Raw genomic sequence first — 23509 nt, 5'->3', positions numbered from 1 at the left:
CATACTTAGCCATGGTTTTTCACATCCTCTTACTTATAGACACACCGTAATCTAGGTTCATAGCAAAGGAATTTTTTATTGGAGCAGCAAGTTGACTAGTAACTTCTCAAAGTATCTGTAAAGTCAAGAGCTAACAAATATCTATATGTTATAGACATATCTATAAAAATATCAATTTGGGCTGGAGAAATGGCTTAGCAGTTAAAGCACTTGCCTGCAAAGCCAAAGGACCCAGGTTAGATTCCCCAGGACCCACATAAATCAGATGCACATGGTGGCATGTGCGTCTGGAGGTCATTTGTGCGCCCATTCTCTCTCTCCCTCTTCCTCTCTCTCAAATAAATAAATAAAAATATATGTTTTTCAAAAAGTTAAGAGAGGGTTTGTCTTGGCTCACAGTTTCACAGTCTACCATGGCAAGGAAGGCGTGGTGGCAGGAGCGTGAGGAGGCTGGTTATGTGCTTCCTCAGTCAGGATGCAGAGTGAACTCAGACCCACCACCAGTGGCCTGCTTCCTCCAGCAAGGCCCCACCTCCTAAAGGATTCACAACTTCCCCAAACAGTGCCATGAGCTGGGGACCAAGTACTCAAACACACGAGCATGTGATGCCATTTCACATTCAAACCACATGCTACAACAAGGGGAACAATTGTCAGAGACTCCTAATGCTTATCAGAGGAAGGAGTTGGGTAGCTCACCAATAAAGGTAACTAGTGAGGATGAAAAGGGGTTAATTGGAATGAAATTCCATGCTGGGGTTTATGCAGTGCTGGCAACTGAACCCAGAGCCTGCCTTGAGTTTGCTATATCGCAAAGGGTAACATTGCACATCTGATTCCCCTGCCTCCACTTCATGATGTGTGACACCATGGCCAGATTTTTGTCGTACTGGGGATAGAGCCCAGGGCTTCTGGCTTCGTGCATGCTGAAGAAAGAGCCACAGCAAGGTCCCTGTGTTCCCTTGGGGGTGTGTAAACAGCTCACAGGAATCCACTGCCACCCAGTGACTGACCTCAGAATCTACGGAGTGTCTGTTCTGGGGCCTGCATAGCATCTCAGTTGTACTTGAGTGAAGGGATCCCATTTCAACACATCTTATACAGTGTCTTTTTTTTTTTTCTTTTTAATATAATTTTCTTAGGCTGCAACAACAGAGTCTATGGAATCTTTAAGCCTCAAAGATAAAAATGAATCTAATAAAAATAAGCCCATCGTGAACAGTGTGGCTGATATGAACTCCAAGCTGAAAGGCATAGGGAAGCCTAGAAGGTTCTCCAAGTTCAGCCTCTACCGCCAGCTGCACCTGCACCATTTGCACAATGCGGACAGCATCAGCAGTATCGAGAGTGCCTCCAGTAAGTCATGGGCCTTGCCAAAAGTGCTCTCAATTGCACTACGAGCCTCTAGTCAGTTACTCCATACCTATCTTAAAAATCCATGGCAGTATTAAATAAAAAAGCTGCAAAGATTTCTGGTGTCATCCTGGTGTGCATCCACGCAACTTCAAGGCTATGTTTGTCCCCCCCCACACACACACTTTTTAAAAATTTATTTATTGTTTGGTTTTTCGAGGTAGGGTCTCACTGTAACTCAGGCTGACCTAAAATTTACTATGTAGTCTCAGGGTGACCTCAAACTCACAGCAATCCTTCTACCTCTGCCTCCTGAGTGCTGGCATTAAAGGCATGTGCCATCACACCCGGTTCACACACCGTTTTGGAGACAAGGTCTTTAAAAGTTTTTTTTTTTTTTTTTTTTTTTTTTTTTTTTGGTTTTTCGAGGTAGGGTCTCACTCTGGCTCAGGCTGACCTGGAATTCACTACGTAGTCTCAGGGTGGCCTCGAACTCTCGGAGATCCTCCTACCTCTGCCTCCCGAGTGCTGGGATTAAAGGCGTCCGCCACCACGCCCGGCTTTTTTTTTTTTTTAATAGCCCCTCCTGTTACCTTTTGTTTTGTCCCCTTCTCCCTTCCTTTTCCACCAAACCACTTCTTTCCAACTAGTCCTTCTACTTTGATTTTTTTTTTTTTTTTTGCCCCTCTGCACTGTGCATGGAAAAATGTTAATGGGCCCAGTAACATTTTCATTTTGCAGGTCTTGTGCAGGCAGTGACAGCTGCTATGAGTCAGGAATGTAACAGCCACTCCATGTCCACCTCCGAGAGACTGTGCTCCAAAGCACTTCTTCCCACCCTCCTGTTCTTACATTCTTCCCAACCCATCTTCTGTAAAGTTCCCCAAGCCTTGGCAGGGTAAGACAGGGTCTTCTGTAGCCTGGGATGTCCTTGAGCTCAATATACAGTCGAGGGTGACCTTGCATTTCTTATCCTCTTGCAGCCATCTCTTAAGTGCTGGCATTACAGGTGTGTGACACCATGCCCAGCTTTATGCGGTGCTGAGGACCAAGCCCAAGGCTTCATGCATGCAAGGCAAGCGCTCTGACTGAGCGCCTCCCCCAGTCCCCTTTGCCTCATATTTGAACGGGTTTATTGCCCTGTCATCGTCAGTAGTCATATCGACCACTGTTTGTGTTTCTGCTGGTATCTCAGTGACTAGGGCTTGGTAAAGTATGGAAAACTACCAAGGGAAAAAGGATGCATCAAATACACATTATAAACGGGGCTTAGAAGACATTTCACCTTGCTTCCCATCCAGAGACCCACCAAGCTTATATCCCAGACTTCTAAGTCGAATTCCTGCCCCTTGAAGACCTGTCTTACACAGCGTTCTGTTTCACTGATTCTTAGGACTGACTTTCTAGCCCTGCCAGGTTTAAAAATGATTAAGCTTGCTTTCCAGTTTAGAAAATTTGACATATATAAATATATTTCTTTTTTTACAAAAAAGAACTCTCCGCTTTCTCCAGGTTATTCTAATCACTATAGGAGTCATCAGCATTTAATCCATGGTTTAAAGCCCCACTTGAAATTCTTTCGCCCTTCCAGCGAATCTGAGCAGGGGCGCCCTAGACACAGTGTTGGTAAGTGACACATGAGTGGCAGAACCCCAAGAGCTTCAGCTTTCATTGCACCGTCTGCTGCATGAACTCAGCAAGTCGTGTTTCCACGTTGGCTTTCTGTGCGCAGTTTTCATGCCACATGTTATGCAGAGCCGGCTCTGTGCAAATCATGAGATCCGTACTCTAATGGTAAAGAGAAAACACATCCAACAACCAGACAGCGTGTGGTGTGGAAGGCAGAGGGCCTCCTCTGTGCTCACCCGGTGAGACTTTGTGAGTGGATGGGTCCTGTCTGTTCGGTCTGGAAGTAATTAGATTGGGGTAGGCAAGGCCAGGAAGGCACTGTTGGCTAAGGATGTGAGTAGAATGAAAGTACTGGAATGGAAAAGGGAAAATACCTTCTTCAGCTAAGATTCAGTTTTCTGTTTGACTAGAAAGATATACATTGTTGTCACTTCCCAAAAAAATTTGAGGAGATGCAATTTTATTTGCTTAAAATCTTGAAGGCTTTTATATAGAAGGGTCACAGTCATTGTGTGAATGTTTAGAAATTGTCTTCTGAGACCTTTTGTGAGAATAATGGCATAATCAAGGGATGAATGAATGAGGACTTAAATTTCGGTGGTGGCAATGAAGGACTTGGCAACTTCAGAGCACAAGGATGAGGAACTATCCTGATTAATGATCAGTGTGACATCATCCACTAAGCACTGTCATGTGCAGACTGTCTGTCACTGCCCCACATATGGCAGTGCTTGGAAGGGATATTGTTAACTTCCCAGATGAGGAACCTGGGAAGAGATAACAAGGGAGTCACTTGCCAGTGATAGTCCAGCATATCAGCATCCCAGTGGAGAGAAGTCAGATTTGTGACTTAGCAGACATGCATTTTACTACACCGTGACCTTTGAACTGCAGCCTGAAAGCCAAGCTTCTCTTACACTAGGAGATTAGGGGTTCAGAGGCCAGCAGATATGTGAAATATGATTGACTGGTGAGCCTGACTAAGCTGGACCTTGAGCAATTGTTCCCAGTACTCATTAGAGACCCAGTGTTGTTAACATGCATTAATTAACTATATGTAATACGCTCTAATGTAACTATTCAATACATCTATATTTATAAATTATAACATCAATATGCATTTAAAATGGAAAATATATATGGGAACATGCTTTATTTATTCCAGGTCCAGATGGTACTCGGTATACATATGGATTCAGGAACAATTTCTGGTAATTCCTGTGCCTGGCAAAGCTTCAAAGTCCTGAGAAGCTTGAAGCCTCTGGAACTCAGGGGTGCATGCATCTGTCAATATTTAAATGAGTTAGCTGCAGGTCCAGGAGGCACCTGGTCAGTTCAGTATGTGTCCTTGCTGCTTCAGCACTGAAGTTCAGTGGGGAAGGGGATGGCTCATTGGTTGAAGACACTGGCTTGCAAAGCCCAGATTCAATTCCCCAGCCACCCACATAAGCAGATATTCTTTTGCGGCAGCAAGAGACTGTGGTGCCCAGACACACACACACACACACACACACACACACACACACACACACACACACACACAAGCGCAGAGAGAGAGAGAGAGAGAGAGAGAGAGAGAGAGAGACTTATATGAAGAAAGGAATGATGCAAGTAGGTTCCTAGTACATTTAGTAATTCAGACCAATTCAGGCTAAGGGTGTGAGACTCACTGTGGTGATGTGAGGATACAGACGTTTGATTTTCTGTTGTTAATGGGAAGTATCTTGCACATCCATTCACAGCCCCCTCTCTCAAACACTGGGTATGTGTTTACAGTAAGAGAATGAGAACAAGCCAAATGTCAGCTAGGGCAATGATGGGGAACAAACATAGTGAATGGGTCACCCATTCGTGGAATTGTGGTGTCATTAAAACTGTAAGTGGCAGTATGGAAACCTGTAAACAGTTACCTTGTTTATCTAAATAACTATGGCACCTGTGACTATGCCAGTCACTGTTTTACGTATGACAGACATAAGAGCATATATGGAATAGCACGAAACACAGCTGGTTGAGGAGTAGGGCTGGGAATTACATACACAAGCAGAGGGTTAAACACAGTGTATCAGCCAGTGAAGATTATCACGGAGCCCGGAGCCCAGTGGAGCAGCCTAAGGGCAAAGGCAGAGGGAGGTGCTGTCATTTTATAGAGGATGGTTAAAGAATGTAGTTTCAGCTGGAGATCCAAAGAGAGAAGAGGAGAGCAAGAAACTGCAGGGAGGTGTCCCAGCAGCAGGGCTAGCAAGGGCAAAAGACTCAGGGCACAGGGAGATTGGTGCAGTCTAGGAACGAGGCTGGGTGGGCTGGGCTGGGCTGCGGAAAAGGTGAGAGGGGAGGGGACTGGGCATAAAGGAGTGGAGCTTGGAGGCTAAGGGCTGAGGAGGAGAACAGGACAAAGCCTGGGATGCTGGCGTCTTTGTCATCAACTCAGGCTGCTGACGAGGGCGCGGAGAATGTTGCTTGAACTCCCAAAGACAAGGCAGCCGCAGTTATAGAAAGTCACTTGGCAGCCAGATACAGCACTGCAGATGCCAGAAGCCCTCTGGACCTGCTCATAGATGCCCGCGCCGCCCCTGGCAGAGAGCAGAGCACCTAGTGAGTATTTATCCCTATTCCCTAGATTTGCTATGAGGAGGACCCTCTTTTATTTGGAGTAGTTGACACTTTGGCTAGGAACAGAAACAAACAGTGAACAGCTGAGTTCCATTAAGATAATTTTTTTGGAGACTAGCAATTGGCTTTCATTTTTCTTTCCATATTATAACCATTGATTGTAATTTTTCAACAAGTATATGGATGTCAGTATTAATAGCTTTGTTTCTCAATTGATGAAAACTAGTTATATGTATGCATATATATAATATATATTATAATATATATATATATAATATATATTATATATATAATGTATGTATGTATATGGTCACCACATACAACTAATCGTCTATCTCAAACTTAATAATTATTTGTCTGTATTTATTTAGTTAGTTAGTTTGGTTTTTCAAGGTAAGGTCTCGCTCTAGCCCAGGCTGACCTGGAATTCACTATGTAGCCTCAGAGTGGCCTTGAACTCACCGAGATCCTCCTATCTCTGCCTCCCAAGTTCTGAGATTAAAGGCGTGTGCCACTACGCCCTGCTTGCATTTTTTTTTAATTTGAAATTTGTCCCTTTATTTAGCTCATCTCATTCTTTGTCACACACACACACCTCCCCCCTCCCCCTATAGAGCCTACAGGTGAGTGAATAGATGTTCTTTGGCCTCTCTATCTCTCACAGTAGGAAAGTCTGTCACTGGGAGAAGTTAGTAGATGCCTATTTTATTTATTTTTTTTTAATATTTTTTTGTTCATTATTTATTTATTTATTTGAGAGCGACAGACACAGAGAGAAAGAAAGATAGAGGGAGAGAGATAGAATGGGCGCGCCAGGGCTTCCAGCCTCTGCAAACGAACTCCAGACATGTGCGTCCCCTTGTGCCTCTGGCTAACTGGGACCTGGGGAACCGAGCCTCGAACCGGGGTCCTTAGGCTTCACAGGCAAGCGCTTAACCACTAAGCCATCTCTCCAGCCCTAGATGCCTATTTTAAACATGGGTTGGTTTTGTTGTTAACATTAATAATGGAAATCATTTTTCACAGAAAATTTCTATTGACATTTGGAAAGTTACTAAGTTTGAGATTGAATCTTAGTGGTGTGCGGTTACAGCATACACATACTTGTTCTGCAAACAACGCTGACTGCCTCCTGGATGTCACAAGCTGCACCAGGCAGCAAGGATATAGGTGCCCACTGTGAGGGGTTTATGGCCTCATGAGGGAAGGGAGTGAGAGTGTTGCTAGTGATCTCTCTTTGGATCTTTGCAGGCTCTTGGTTTTTTTTTTGTTTGTTTGTTTGTTTTCAAGGTAGGGTCTCACTCTAGCTCAGGCTGACCTGGAATTCACTATGTAGTCTCAGGGTGGCCTCGACCTCATGGCAATCCTCTTACTTCTCCCTCCCGAGTGCTGGGATTAAAGGCATGTGCCACCATGCCCAGCAAGGCCCTTGGTGTTTATTCAAAGAACTGAAGACGTGTACACAGCTAGCAAATCGGTGACACATTTTATTAGACACTGAAGCAAAAGTTGCAGAAATGTGGACGAGTATGCTGCAAGGAGGCGGTGGGCTTCTCTAGCTAAATTGCCCTTTTTACGGGGTCTAGGAAAAGGAGCAGCAACCAGTGGCTGGGGGCGGGGGGGGTCACAGCTTGGGTGTTTCTCTATTTTCATCAACACGCTTGGATTCCATAAGCCTTTCATGCTGTGTGTGTCATTCCCATGATGAATCTGGTTTGTCATACGTAGGTAATAGTGGGTAAATAATGTGCATGTGTGTGTGCGCGCGTGTGTGTACGGGGGAGTCTCTCCCAGAAAGTTTTCTCAGAGGACACAGTTTCCCCTACTGGGCATGCACCCAAAACTGGTTCAGGCTGGGTTGGCCACTGGCTTTCTTCCAAGATATGTTTCAGTAGTGTTTGAGTGGAAACAAGGTGTCACCATAGCGTTAGGAGGGAACAGCAACTCACTCCATTGTGGAGAGAAGCAGGTGTGTACAGCTGCACGCAGGTGAGGGTCCCAGGCTGCTAGGTGCATTGTTAGGGAAGAAGTGTGTGCGTCTTGCTTGGCCCAGGTGGTGTCCCAGGGTGCTAAGCTATCCCTGTGCTTTCCTGCAGCAAGCAGCTGTGTCTCAGAGTCAGAGACCATGGGAGTGCAGTTCCTCACCGGACTCTCCCCATTGGGATCCAACTCTCTCTAGGGCAGGCAGCAGTTGATAAGTCTTGTGAAGAGTGACAAGATCAGACCAAAGAGAAAGAAGAATGTTCCAAGCAGAATGGGTCACATTCAGACTGCAGGGAGGCAAGGCAGACCAGGCCTGTCAAAATGCAGTGAAAAGTGCAGTACGCTAGGACCCGAGGATGGTTAAGGGAGAACGAGGACTAGAAAAATAGATTGGTGTCAGCTTGGAGAGCGTCTTTTGTATCTGAGTCCCTAGGACTTGCACCACCTGTAAACAGTTGATTAGGAAGGTTTTATGCACTGAGTTTGTATTGTATAGACAGTTCTTCAGAGATGTGGTTGGAATGGGGGGTTCTAACTAATCTAGAACTCTTAATGACTACTTCAAACACTGTCATTTATTCATCCACCAAATGTGTTTGCAACCCTGCCTATTTGTCATGTGCCTCTTTTGTGCCAGGACCCACATTTGTGATTTTTCAGCTCTGTCATCTTCCTGCTGTGTTGTTTTATGGCCAACACATCCCCTAAGCTTCAAGCTATTGCACTCAAGGCATTTACTTTTCAGTGGAACAGTGTCTCACAGCTCTTCGTGGAGTGCTGCCATTGACTGCTGCTTGCGTGTGCCGTGGCTGCAAGCTTCTGTTTGCTGTTGTTACATTTTTGATGGATACTGCTTGTGACGCTGGCAATACAGAATGCTGGAGACCAAACGATCTTAGCCGTGACCTGGGGGAAAGTCTTCCTTTTGCACACAAGGCATTTATGACCCAAAAAATTGAAGCTCGGTATCATGTAGGCACTTAGCTCCAGGACTGGAACTTGGGCTGCCTGTAAATAAGAGGGTCTTGTTTCTTAAGATGCAAAAGCACAAAGGTTTTGCAAGAATTTCTCATGAAGTGTGCACCACAGTAAGAGGAGAAACCATGTTTGATGTCTCTCCATTGTCACCTGGCTTTAGTGCTGTCCCAAAGCTCCACCTCAGGAGTTCTTTCATCACAGATATCCCTGTGATCAGTTCTCCCCCTGGGCTGGTAGGTGGTGGGCTAACTTAGCAGCTTAACTACTCAAGAATGTTAGATCACATGGTCTAATGGCAAATTTGGCTATGGTCTCCTTTGCACACTGAACACTCATCTTGTGAGGGTGGGAAGAGATTATCAGCCCACGGCCTCTAAACAAATGGGCACATTTTGCACTGGTTACAAAGCTCAGGAAGAAAAGTGAAGGTACGCTTGCATGTTTAGAAAGGCAGGGTGGAGTCTCTCTTTGGGTTAACCCAACTCTGGGCCTCTGAGCAAGTCTTGCTGCTTTCGCAGACACGGGCTCCATCCGCAGCGTGCAGACCGGCGTGGGCGAGCTTCATGGTGAGACCAGGTTCTGGCATGGGAAGGATTACTGCAACTTTGTCTTCAAAGACTGGGTTCAACTGGACAAGCCTTTTGCTGGTGAGCGTCATGGCGGTGGGAGGTGGGGCATGGTTTTGTCTTTTACTTTGGAACATCTCAACAGTATGCATGTGTATGATCATGTCTTGTTTTATCTTTGTCTTATTTACTCTGTACTTCTTTTTTTTATTAAGAACATACTCTGTATGGTTATATCGTGTATTGGTACCATCCTTTCCCTCCTCCCTGCTCCGAATGCACTAGGGACCCTCCTCAGTGGAGTTGCTGGTTTTCCCCATGGGGTTGTGTGTTATGCCTTGTGGGAGCAGCAGTCACTTATTAGGGGGCAACGCTTCTAGGCACGACATCCCAACTTGTAGCTCTTACAATCTCTCTGCCCTCTCTCAAAATTCCTGAGCCTTGGTGGGTGTGTTTTAAGTCTGCTTCAGTGTTGCGCTCTTAGGAGCCTCTGGATCTCTGCTTTGGTAAGTATTGAGCATCCTCAGCGTCTGTCTCCTTTACCCTGGCACTGATTGTCAGGCTCACTATGGAAGCAGCACTCTTGCTCAGCTCCCTGATTTCTCTGTGGTTTCAGCTGGGCCTTGACTGAAATGTGAGGGGTGGCTTATCTCCTTGGGTCTTGCTATATTCTGAAATAAATAATAATAATAAAAGAACCAGATTTCTATGTGTGCACCTTTTGGCATGGGGGAATCCAGGAGTTGGGGTCCCAGGGACTGGTTAATCAGGAAACTCGAGTGAAGGGCCTGCTTCTATAGCACCCATGCAGGGTCCAGGCCACCTCAAGCCAGCAGGTGGACCAGGACCAGGGAGCTGGGAGGTGGGAAACTAACAGAGACCTCTGGCCTACTCACTGGACTCATGCACGCTCCTGTAGAGGGGGGCCAGGAGTTGGGGACCCAGGGGCTGGTTAATTTAGAATGCAGAGCAAAAGGCCTCTTTTTGGTTTTGATAATTTAAAGTATATACTTAAGAGTTTTTACGTGTAATGATGACAAGAAAACATGAAATGGGGCTGGATATCTTAAACAACAAGTCTCCTATAGACCTATGTTTTGGTAATAATCTTTGATTCTTCAAGAGATGGTAGCTATAAAAATTTATTGACAATCTCCATGAATATATATAGCATACCATGATCATAATCCCCTATGACCACCCTTATTTGTCCGTCTTTCCTTATCCCCCGTCCACAGGTCCCTTCTTTTTTCCATTTTGTCTCTGCTCTATTTTGACGTCATTAGTTTTTTTCCCTTCATGTTATGCAGGTCATGTGTAGGTAGCATCAGCTGCAGTGAGTTCATGAATATCAAGGTCACTTTGTATCTGGAAGATTATATTACAAAGCACTCCTCCCTTCCCTTTGGCTCTAACATTCATTCTGCCAGCTCTTCCTCAATGGTCCCCGAGTCTTGGATGTTTTGATGAGATGTCTCATTTAGTGCTGAACACTCCATTGTCACTTCTTCTCAGCATATTGATGGAGTTTTAAGTCTCCCCAGTGGTTACCACTATCTGAAAAGAGAAGCCTGTCCTATCAAAAGTGAAAGAAGTATTAATGCATGGGCATAAACATAAGTATTTAAAGGACAGTTTGGTGAACATAATATATCCATTTAGCCAGACAACAGTACTAGTTTTGACCCCCAGGGCTAATGACCTCTCCAGCCATAGTCTTCTGATTTGATTTTCGAATCCAATAACAGAGCCGTTGGTTTCTACCATAACAGGCATGTCATCATTGCAGATGGTAGCTTTTGGACTATCTTTTATTATTTATTTATTTATTTGAGAGAGAGAGAGAGAAAGAGAAAATGGGTGTGCCAGGGCCTCTAGCCATTGCAGATGAACTCCAAAAGCATGCACTACCTTGTGCATCTAGTCCAGACATGGGTCCTGGAAAATTGAATCAGGGTCCTTAGTCTTCACAGGCAAGCGCCTTAACCAGCAAGCCATCTCTCCAGCCCTTGAATATCTCTTATGCATATTCTCTCTATCCTCCTTCATTAGAGTAGCATATTTCAGATGACAATATGTTTAAGAGGTCATAGAGATGTAACGTGCATATTCAGCCTGCCCTTATTCCAGCAAGATCAAAAAGGGAAAAGCATATCAAGCACACAGCCTTGGAAAATTTACACCAACTCACATTCTGTTTTACCTGTGGGTTCCTGTTGCATGAGGGCTGGTGAGATAGCTCAGTTGGTACTTGCCTTGCAAATATGAGGACCTGTGTTTGATCCCCAAAGACCACCTTTCGAAAACAGCCAGGTGTGGTTGCTCACACTTGTAATTCCAGCACTGAGGAGGCAGAGACACGTGGATTTCTGGAGCTCATTGACCAGCCAGTCTAGCTGACTTGGTGAATTCCAAGCCAGTAAAAATAATCTGGTCTCAGAAAAGTTGGATGATGTCAAAGCCATAATGCCCACATTTTTTCCTCTAGCCTCCCCATGGCCCTGCACACACCTGAATGAGCACACGCATACATCCACAGGAAAATACTGAGCGAGATGGAGATGTGTAAAGGGGAGGTGTGTGGGAGGCTACGTTCTTTTGGTGTCCAATCTGTGTTTCACGTGACCATAAATATGTTCTTTTTGTCAAGAGATACACACATAATGAACCTTAATGCCTAAGCTGTTGTGTGTTATAACTGGGGCCAGAGGGTTTCCATTCCTGGGGCAGAGTTACTGATGGATCCTTGCCTGGAATCTGGGCAGATTTCATTGACAGGTACTCCACTCCCCGTATGCCCTGGCATGACATTGGCTCTGTTGTCCACGGAAAGGCAGCTCGGGATGTGGCACGTCACTTCATCCAGCGCTGGAATTTCACAAAGGTACTGAAAATGTCACAACTATGCCCACATGGAAAGGGGCAGAAGGCTTCTGTGGCCACAGTTGTGACCTCATCTACTATTGGGTACATCAGTGTCAGAGTACCCAACTTGTGAAAATTATTTTTTAAAAAGGAAATGTTCCAGAACCTTCATGACATACAATTCAACATGCAAAGGGAGTGGCGCTGAGACCATGATTCAAGTCCATTGAACCTTGTAGAATTGGTATTGACTGAGGTTTACAGAATTGGACTCAGTAGTCATGGAAGGCTTAATGCAGGGTCTGGAAGACTTGTAAATGTGAGGGCTACAATTGTGAAGCACCTCCCAGTCCTGGCTGCCCTGGGCTCTCATGGCACAGGGCTGGGGGAGCTGGCTTTGAGCAAGGTGAGCAGGTGAGGTATAGTCGTTTCTGTTCTTCCCATGGTGACCCCATTATATCCCTAGGTTCACTGGGAGAGCTGACTCTAATGCTCATCAGCAGTGCTCTTAAGCACCCACTTTGTTTGGTTGAAATGACAAGGACTTGTCCCTTCTGATAACTTCAAAAATCATGTTAGTTCCACAAACAACTTAGAGTGTCATTTTACTTTTCATTTACATAAGCATTAGAAAAAATTAGTGGAGGATCTGGTGAAAATATTTTAGACAAAAATTGAGAGAGGAGCTGGAGAGATGGCTCAGCAGTGAAGTGTGCTTCATGTAAGCATGAGAGCCTCAGCGAGCCTGGGATCACCTGAGTTCGAATCTCCAGATCCCATGTAAACAGCTGGGCATGGCCTCATTGCCTGTAAGGGAGCAGAAACTAGGGAATCGCCAAGCTCCTGTGTCAAACAAGCTCTGGCTCAAATAAGAACAGGTGGAAGAGTGACGTAGCAGGACATCTAACATCCTGTTCTGGACACAAAAGGCAAGTGCACCCCACTCCAGGCAAATTCAGGAGGTGCCCAAGGGCACATATACACGCATGCACCACACATACCACACGACGAAGCACATTCAGAGATTTACGTGAATAAACAAAGTATTATTTTAACCTACTGTACTATCAAAGTTTCAAAACGTTGCCAATATCCAGAGTTAGATTTGAAGTTGTTTATGCTGTTGGAAAGATCAGGTGATACACTGCCAATAAATATTAAGACATGCAATTTTTAACGCAGAGAAAATATTTTCAGGCATTTACTAAAGAAATAATCTAGTAAAGTAATTCATTTAGTTTTTTGCTTTTAATAATTCAAATAAACTAGAATTACTAGAATGTTCCTGATAAAGCTTACACTTTTTAAAAAATAGGGTCTTGCTGTGTAACCCAGAGTGGCCTAGAACTTATGGCAGTACTCCTGTCCTCAGCCTCTAGCATTTTGGGATCTATAGGTGTCCATCACTATGCCCAGCTGGTAGGAATTTCTTAAATAAATTTTGATTCTTCATTCTATTTTACCACAAAATTGCTTAAAAAGTGAAATAGCACTATATTTCTGGGCCAAATCATTTACAACATAGTAAAAATTAGTTTACAAAATTCAGTAACTTTAATCCTGTATAACTATAGATTACATTTCATCCTTTGTCACAAACCTAAAAGAACATAGACTGACTACAAAAAGCAAAAGAAGAAACTATGATAAATGAAAGCAAGCATAACCTCCAGCCTTTTGCTTAGAGAAACGTTCATTAATATTTTATTTTGGTCACACAAGCCTATCTTTCCCTTCTAGGGAAGAATGGACTTCTTCTCTCATTCGGCTCCTTTTGTGTGTTTTTCACTGTTGTTTTTACTTCAGATTATGAAACCAAAGTACCGCTCCCTGTCGTATCCTTTCCTGCTCCCGAAGTCTCAAACCACAGCCCATGAGCTGAGGTATCAGGTGCCTGGCGCAGTCCACGCCACAGTGCAGGTAAGTCTGGTTCGCTCTTCTGCAGTGTTCTACTGAGTAACGTCTCGTGACTGAACTAAGTGCCTGCACCGTTACCTTCAGATTTCTCAACATGGATTTTTTCAAAGCAAATATAAGTAGACTCATATTTTCTATTCAAATCGATTCAATTCACATTATTTATAAAATGCAAGTATGCCTCTACTAAACACATGTCTCTATAAGCATCACAGTGGAGGCACAGCTGTCCCGTGATTCCCTGAGAAGTCACTAGCAGGAGGAGCGCAGTAACCCCTGGGCTGGAACTGCTCACCCAGCCGGAATGGGGGAGAAACTGCATCTGGGAAGCTAGTGGAACTTCAGTCGAATTTTAGTGCTTAATTAACCAGATGCCTTGTAGAGGCTCTTTTATAGGAATAGGAAGTTGTTTAAGAGAGTCACAAAAGTTTACAACCTCCAGTCCAACCATCTCAAATTACAAACAAGAAAACTCAGCCCCAGTGGAGCTCGGGGTCTTAGCCAGGACCACCCAGTAGTTACCAAGAGAAGCTTGAGATCCTCATCAAGTTCAATGTTGCTCAGTCTGCTCCCTTAACTAACAGTAGCTCAAATGTGTGTTTATTTATTTAGTTGAGAGAGAGAGAATGAGAGAAAATGGGTATGCCATGGCCTCTAGCCTCTAGCCTCTGCAAACGAACTCCAGACAGATGTGCCACCATTTGCATCTATCTGGTTTTATGTGGGTACTGGGGAATCAAACCCAGGACCTTAGGCTTCCTAGACAAGTGCCCTAACCACTGAACCATCTCTCCCCCCAAATGTTTTGAAGTCATGTGATGACCAAATGAGGATAAGCTGTAAGCTGTCTTTGACATTACCTTTTTAGCATTAAATGTATATTTTTGGGCTGGGAAGGATGGTTCAATAGGTAAATTACCTGCTACACAAGCGTGAAAACATGACTTCAAATCCCCAGTACTCATGGGAGTGGCCAAGTCCACCTCTAATCCTAGTTCTGGGAAGGCAGAAGGATCCTTGAGGTTCTTTGGCTCACTGAATAAGTCGGCTCTGGGTTCAGTCAAAAACCATGTTTCAAACAATAAAGTGGAAGGTAATTGGGGAAGACACTCAACATTTACTTCTAGCCTCCATACGTACATGTGTGTGCACAAATAAGCACGTGTGCGCACACGTGCACACACACGCAACATGTAAGAAAATATTCTGCTACTGACATCATCAAAGTGGACTAACATAATTCAGACATGGATTATAGAATTCTAGTGACTGTCATTTTATGAAGGAAGGGCTGGTGTTGGAAATTTAGCTCAGTGGCAGGCTGCTTGTCTAGCAAGCATAAGAATTGGGTTTGGTTTCTGGAACCAGAAAAAGAAAGAAAGAAAGAGAGAGAGAGAGAGAGAAGGAAGGAAGGAAGGAAGGAAGGAAGGAAGGAAGGAAGGAAGGAAGGAAGGAAGGAAGGAAGGAAAGAAAGAAAGAGAAAAGAAAGAAGGGAGGGAGGGAAGAAAGGAAGGAAGGAAGGAGAAAGGAAGGAAAGAAAGACAAAGAGAGGAAAGGAAAGGAAAAGAAAAGGAATGAGGAAGGAAGGAAAGAGCCTAAATCTATTACCTTGTCCTGTGTGCAAATAGAGGGGTGTGCCTATAAGAAATAAAGATATTTTAAAACACAGACAAAATAATAGAATAACAGGGATAAACCACTTGAGTACCTATAGCAAATAAGTATTCATCTCAGTTTAAGAAGATTACTAATTTAGGCTTGGAGGCACAGATAGTTATACAAATTTATACATTAGTTGAATATTTTATGAACCTGTTTATTCCACATGAAGGAAGAAAAATTACTCATGCTAGAAGATAAAATAAGAATGTTGGCATTAAGGAAAAAGAGAATTGAAGATTGAACTTGAATTAAAATTGGTGTGGTGGTCAACTTATGAAAGGTAGCCAAAATTAATGTAGTTTCTGTCAAAAAATGCATTGGTAAGGACTGTGGGGGTTTTTGTGATCAATCAGGGATGTTTAGTGTAGTTCTGTTTATGCCAAGATATGTTCACTTATTCATTCATTGCTTCAGCCAACTTACGCTAAAGTGCCATCTGTCTGCACAGTGGGGTCCTAAGAGCATACATAGGTCCTGCAGGGGCAGACAAAAATAAATAAATTATCTGCTTCTGGAAACTGAATTTGCTAGGGACAGAAAGCTGTGAATTTGGATAATTCACTTAACAGTGCAAAGCGTGTTCTCTGAAAGTATGGTTCAGTAAGTTACACGCATTTGGTGTTGAGAGATGCAGCTGGGTCTCTTCTCCAAGGAAAGAGACCACCAGCTTCAAAGACTGCTGCAAAGCATGGCTCCAGCAACGGGAGGAATGAAGTTAGCATGAGGTCAGGAGAGGGGTCCCCAGTGCTGGCCTGGTGTATTGAAAGCTGGTCCTACAAGCCCTAGTGACTTGGGAGGGATTTTCTTTTCTTTTTTTCTTTTTTTTTTTTTTTTCCTTCAGCTATACAGACATAGGGCTCAGGAATGTTTTGTGAAGGTTAACCAGGGAAGAGTGTCCCAAGCTGCCTTTACCTGTGAAGTGCTGATGACTCTTCCACAAGAGCATTTTCAAGGTCAGGGAAGTGCGTGCCAGCTTGCTGATCTCTTGAGTATGGAATGGTATAGTGCTTTTGTTGTGCTAATATGTTATGAAGCCACTGAGGGGCAAAGTGGAGCAGGAATTTCCAAGGGTTATTTGATAGATTTCTCATTTTATTTCTTTTGTTTGTTTGTTTGCTTACTTGTTTTTCTTTTATATGGAAGCAAAATAGTATATGCAAGAGGAAATATTTTATTTTATTTTATTTTTGAGGTACGGTCTCACTCTAGCTCAGGCTGACTTGGAATTCACTGTGTAGTCTCAGGGTGGTCTCGAACTCACAGTGCTCCTCTTACCACTGCCTCCCGAGTGCTGGAATTAAAGGCGTGCGGCACCATGCCCAGCTTCATTTTATTTCCTCTCATCTGCCTCTCTGTGAATAAACACTTGTGGGCTTGATGTTAATACCTATGAAAGGTTTAATAGAGTGCCAGAACATGACAGCACAAAGCAAAACTTAACAAATTCAGGAAAATTGAGATAATTCCTTGCATTCGATCAGACCACAATGGAATTAAACTACAAATCAATAGCAAGAAAGGCTATAGAGCGTACACAAAATCATGGAAACTAGACAATACACTACTACATGATGAATGGGTCAATGAAGAAATCAAGAAGGAAAGCAAAAAATTTATAGAGTCAAACAATAATGAGAACACAATATACCAAAATCTCTGGGACACAATGAAGGCAGTTCTAAGAGGTAAATTTATAGCCTTAAGTGCCTATATTAAGAAATTAGAAAGGTTGCAAGTAAACAACCTAATGCTTCACCTTAAAGTCTTAGGAAAAAAAGAACAAGGCAAACCAAAAAGCAGTAGATGGGAAGAAATAATAAAGATTAGGGCAGAAATTAATGAAATAGAAACAACAACAACAAAAAAAATCCAAAGAATTAATGAAACAAACAGTTGGTTCTTTGAAAGGATAAACAAGATTGATAAAGATTGATAAACCCTTAGCAAATCTGACCAAAAGAAAGAGAGAAGAGACACAAATTAATAAAATCAGAGATGAAAAAGGTAACACCACAACAGATGCCTGAGAAATTCAAAAAATCAAAGGCACATACTATCACAGCAAAGATAGAACAAAAAAAGAAAATTACAGACCAATCTCCCTCATGAACATAGATGCAAAATTCTCAACAAAATATTGGTAAACAGAAGACAAGAATATATCAAAAAGATCATTCACCCTGACCAAGTAGGCTTTATCCCAGAGATGCAGGGATGATTCAATATACACAAATCTATAAATGTAACACATTTTATAAATAGACTGAAGGACAAAAATCACATGATCATCTCATTAGACAAAGCGAAAGTGTTTGACAAAATCCAACATCCCTTCATGATAAAAGTTCTACAGAGACTGGGAATAGAAGGAACATATCTCAATATAATAAAAGCTATTTATGACAATCCTACAGCCAACATATTACTAAATGGGGAAAAACTGGAAGCTTTTCCATTAAAATCAGGATCAAGACAAGGGTGTACACTGTCCCCACTTTTATTTAATATAGTTTTGGAAGACTTAGCCATACCAATAAGGCAAGAGACACACATAAAAGGGATAAAATTGGAAAGGAAGACATCAAGTTATCATTATTTGCAGATGACATGATTCTATACATAAAGGACCCTAAAGACTCTACTAGCAAACTGTTAGAGTGGAACAAAACCTATAGCCATGTAGCAGGATACAAAATAAATACACAGAAATCAGTAGCCTTCATATATGCTAACAACAAACACACAGAGGATGAAATCAGAGAATCACTCCCATTCACAATTGCATCAAAATAAAATAAAGTACCTTGGAATAAACCTAACGAAGGAAGTAAAGAATCTCTATAATGAGAACTTTAAAACACTCAAGTGAGAAATTGCAGAAGACACTAGAAAGTGGAGAAACATCCCTTGTTCCTGGATTGGAAGAATCAATATTGTGAAAATGGCAATCTTACCAAAAGCAATCTACACATTTAATGCAATCCCTATCAAAATTCCAAAGGCATTCTTCATGGAAATAGAAAAAAAAAATCCAAAAATTCATTTGGAATCACAAAAAACTTTGAATATTTAAAATAATACTGAGCAACAAAAATAAGGCTGGTGGTATCACCATACCTGATTTTAACCTATACTACAGAGCCGTAGTAACAAAAACAGCATGGTACTGACACAAAAACAGACATGTAGATCAATAGAACAGAATAGAGGACCCAGATGTAAGTCTAGGTAGCTATAGCCACCTGATATTCAATAAAAATGTCAAAAATACTCATTGGAGAAAAGACAGCCTCTTCTGCAAATGGTGTTGGGAAAACTGGATATATATCTGTAGAAGGATGAAAATAGATTCTTCTCTCTCTCCATGCACAAGAATTAAGTCCAAATGGATTAAAGACCTTAACATCAGACCTGAAACTCTGAAACTGCTAGAGAAAAAAGTAGGGGAAACCCTTCAACATATTGGTCTTGGCAAAGACTTTCTGAATACAACCCCAATTGCTCAGGTAATAAAACCACAGATTAATCACTGGGACCTCATGAAATTACAAAGATTTTGCACTGCAAAGGACACAGAGAATAAAGCAAAGAGGCAACCTACAGAATGGGAAAAATCTTCACCAGCTATATATCTGATAGACGATTAATATCTAGGATATACAAAAAACTCAAAAAGTTAAATAATAAGGAATCGAACAAGCCAATCAAAAAATGGATTGTGGAACTAAATAGAGCATTCTCAAAGGAAGAAATATGAATGGCATATAAGCATAAAAAAAAAGGTTCTTCGTCATTAGTCATCAGGGAAATGCAGATTAAAACTACATTGAGATTCCATCTCACTCCTGTCAGATTGGCCACCATCATGAAAACAAATGATCATAAATGTTGGCGGGGATGTGGAAAAACAGGAACCCTTCTACACTGCTGGTGGGAATGCAATCTGGTCCAGCCATTGTGGAAATCAGTGTGGAGGTTCCTAAAACAGCTAAAGATTGATCTACCATGTGACCCAGCTATAGCACTCCTAGGCATATATCCCAAGGACTCATCTCATTTCCTTAGAAGTACGTGCTCAACCATGTTTATTGCTGCTCAATTTATAATAGCTGGGAAATGGAACCAGCCTAGATGTCCCTCAACTGATGAGTGGATAATGAAGATGTGGCACATTTATACAATGGAGTTCTACTCAGTGGTAAAGAAAAATGAAGTTATGAAATTTGCAGAAAAATGGATGGATCTGGAAAGGATTATAGTAAGTGAGGTAAGCCAGGCCCAGAAAGCCAAGTGCCACATGTTCTCCCTCATATGTGGATCCTAGCTACAGATGATTGGGCTTTTGTGTGTGAAGGAAAATACTTACTAGCAGAGGCCAGTAAGTTAAAAAGGAGATATAAAGGGAAAAAAAGGAAGGAAGGAGGGTACTTAACAGATTGGTATTATATTTATGTAAGTACAATGATTAAGATGGGGAGGTAATATGATAGAGATTGGAATTTCAAAGGGGAAAGTGGGGGGGGTATGACCATGCAATATTTTTTATAATCATGGAAAATGTTAATAAAAATTGTGAAAAGAAAAAAATAATAAAAATAAAGAAAATTTGTTTGGTGTTTTTACTGAAGACTCCAGAGGAGAACACTACGCGTATCAGGACTGATGGCGCAGGGCAGGGGCTGAGGCCAGTAAAGACTCAGGCGGCACTGGTGTAGGTCTGTTCTGGATGATACAGATTTTGCAACACTACAGCAGGGATCAAAAAGAAGTGCAAAGTGCTAGGCAAACACCTCTGGAGACATAGAGAACTGGTATGTATCATAAGCTGCATTCATTGTTTGTTTCTTCTTTCTCTTTTTCTTTGTTTATTTCTTCCTTTTTTGAGGCAGGGTCTCACTCCAGCCCAGACTGATCTGGAACTCACTCTGTAGCTCAGGCTGGCCTTGAATTCATGAAAAGTCCCCTACCTCAGCTTCCCAAATGCTGGAATCATAGTCATAAGCCACCTGGCCCAGGATAATAAAATATATTCAAAACCTCTCAGGTCAGGAGTACACTGTGTGATGTGAAATGTAGATAGTGTGGTCGTGTGGGTCCTCCACAAGTCCTGTTCTTTCTTGGAGATTTTCTTTCCCTGCAGGAAGGCATTATTATGGGTGTGAGTCAGATAGGTGCTCCCTTCAGGTGACAAAAGAGAAACATTTTATTCAATATCTTCCATAAATGAGACACCCATGTAACTGTGTTGACTTGCATTTATGCCTCCTGATAGAGTTCAGATCCTTTATCAAGCTCAAGTGCCCACCACTTCTGACTTTTTAAAATACTTATTATTACATTTATTATTAAAAATAAACCACTGCTCAGAATTTGTACCTTGACAGCTGAACTCATTTCTGTGAATCATGGAGAGAAAATGAAAATATCTAAATGAATGACAGAACCATAAATACATTTCACTACGTGGCATCCATAGAAGACAATTTCTACTAAAATCACCAGGAAGGACAAGTTAGAAAATGCAACACTATTGATGAACTATTTAATTTCAAGTTTATAATTTCTTTTATCCTTCTAGTCATCCACATTTCATATCTTCACGATGAACTCTTCAGCATTTCTGTCTATAAAGTGAAAATCACCTCCAGGCTGACTAACGTGAAGGCAGGGATGTGGGGAACAACTTGTTCTTCACCTCCAGGCACTAGAGTAGAGTTGGGGTTCTTCACCTGCCCAAGCCTCTCTTAAAACTTATATGTAGGTCTGGGGCTATAGCTCAGCTTGGAGCATGCTTGCTTAACATGCATGAAGCTCCGGGTTGCATCCGCAGCACTGCATAAACCAGGTGTGGTACACACCTGTGTAATCCCAGCCCTTTGGAGGTAGAGAGAGAAGCAGCAGCTCAAGGTTATTCTTGCTATATAGAAAGGTGGAGACTTGAGATGTATGAGAACTTGTATCAGAAAAAAAGAAAGCCAAAGAGGAAGAGAAAACAAGAGAAAGACAAAGGAAAGACATAATTTTACATTCATACATTTTGCACGTTTTGTTTATTTGTTTTTGAGGTTCTCATTGTAGCCCAGGCTGACTTGGAACTCACTCTGGAGCCTAGCATGGCCTTGAACTCACTGTGGTTATCCTACCTCAGCCACCTGAATGCTGGGACTAAACATATGAGCCACCATGCCAAGCTTGTATTATTTTTCTGCTAGGGCCCTTCCTCAATTTAAAAATTATTAGACCTATCAAAATTTGGAACGCTACTGGTTTTCAATAGACATTTTTTTCAGAAATGATGAGATAACTATAGTTGGGAAAACTGTATATGCAGGAAGTAAATCTTTTTGAAGATAAGAATGTCAAAGATAAGTAGAAATAGAAAAAATATATTAATTTGCTACATTTCCCCTCTAGTGTTAATGTTCTGACGATAGTACTTTCATCTTTTTCCCTGGATATAAACACTTATTTTAAAACCTTTTTTTGTTTGTTTTGTTTTGGTTTTTCGAGGTAGGGTCTCACTGTAGCTCAGGCTGACTTGGAATTCACTATGTAGTCACAGGGTGGCCTCGAACTCATGGTGATCCTCCTACCTCTGCCTCCCGAGTGCTGGGATTAAAGGCGTGCACCACCATCCTGGTTTATTTTTAAAACTTTTTAAAAACATATTAATTTTTTTGAGAGAGAGGGGGAGAGAATGGGATGCCAGGGCCTCTAACCACTGCAAATGCACTCCAGATGCATGTTCCCCCTTGTGCACCTGGCTTTTTGTGGGTTCTGGAAAATTGAATTTAAGTCCTTTGGCTTTGCAGGCAAGCTCCTTAACCACTACCCCATCATTGTAGCTCAATTTTTAAAATGTCTTGTTGATAATTTTCACAGATAACATCATGTGTTTTTATCATAGCCTTCTTTTGCCCAACCTCCATTCCTCTTCCACTGAGAAGCCTTCTTTCCCGCAGGCATTAGGTTGTCAAGTCATGAATGCATAGGGTTTAGAACGTAAGAATAGGATCTGGACCTCAGTGTATGTTTTTCTTTATTTTTTAAAATAGAATAATTTTTTATTTATTTGAGAGAGATAAGGTGGGGGGAGAGAATGGGTACACTAGGGCCTCTAGCCACTGCAAACAAACTCCAGACCCATGCAACTCCTTGTGCATCTGGCTTGCATGGGTGCTGGGGACTTGAACCTGAGTCCTTAGATTTTACAGGCAAGCACCTTAACATCCAAGCAGTCTCTCCAGCCCTCCTGTGCCTTTTCTTGCAGCCCTGTTTGCACATGCTGGCTAATGCTCTACCACTGAGTGAATCCCCAGCCTCTTGTTTCCCAAAAGTCCAATAAGGGACGAAAAGGTAGCCTTTGTATAAGGTACTTCATCTTTAAAGGATTTAATACCATAGCCACCCTCTTAATGTCATATGACTGTAGCCAAATGACTGTGACTCCACTGGGAAATTGAATAAAACTCACCCTAAAGGTCATTAATTTATTTTTGTTGATATTGACCTCAACATTACTACGTAGCAGAGGATGCCCCTGATCCTACTGCCTCACTGTTTAAAAATTATCTTTTCTTTCTCTCCTTCAACCTTTCCTTTGGTTCAGACAAAAGATCGACGTCACGAATAATTTCACCATCATGTGGATGGCCAGCACTCAAAAGAGAAGAGGTTGTGAGCTGGGCATGATGGCACACACCTTTAAGGCCAGCACTCGGCAGGCAGAGGTAGGAGGATGGCTATGAGTTAGAGGCCATCCTGGGTCTACATAGTAAATTCCAGGTCGGCGTGGACTAGAGCAAGACCCTACCTTGAAAAAACAAACAAACAAGGAAAAAAGACAAGAGGTTGTTAACAGGAAAAGCCTGTTGTAGTTACCCTCTGGTTGCTGGGACAAAGCACCTGATCAAAAGCAGCTGATGAGAGAAAGTCTATATTTT

At 42.4% G+C, this 23509-nt stretch overlaps 1 protein-coding gene across 5 annotated transcripts in view; it reads left to right on the top strand.

Moving 5' to 3' along the window:
- Pld1 (phospholipase D1) overlaps positions 1 to 23509 on the top strand; it is a 224524-nt gene that overhangs the window by 138361 nt on the left and 62654 nt on the right. For 4 of the 5 annotated variants that reach the window (XM_045161639.1, XM_045161640.1, XM_045161641.1 and 1 more), the window contains exons 15-19: positions 1143 to 1356; positions 2866 to 2979; positions 9075 to 9203; positions 11888 to 12006; positions 13794 to 13907. In XM_045161639.1, the coding sequence (XP_045017574.1) occupies positions 1143 to 1356; positions 2866 to 2979; positions 9075 to 9203; positions 11888 to 12006; positions 13794 to 13907 (690 nt within the window). The remainder of the gene's footprint in view (positions 1 to 1142; positions 1357 to 2865; positions 2980 to 9074; positions 9204 to 11887; positions 12007 to 13793; positions 13908 to 23509) is intronic. The other variant, XM_045161642.1, reaches the window with a different exon arrangement.

This window comes from Jaculus jaculus, chromosome 11, assembly GCF_020740685.1.
Source record: "Jaculus jaculus isolate mJacJac1 chromosome 11, mJacJac1.mat.Y.cur, whole genome shotgun sequence".
Classification (NCBI taxonomy): domain Eukaryota; kingdom Metazoa; phylum Chordata; class Mammalia; order Rodentia; family Dipodidae; genus Jaculus; species Jaculus jaculus.
This window is presented reverse-complemented; position numbering and strand designations above follow the sequence as displayed.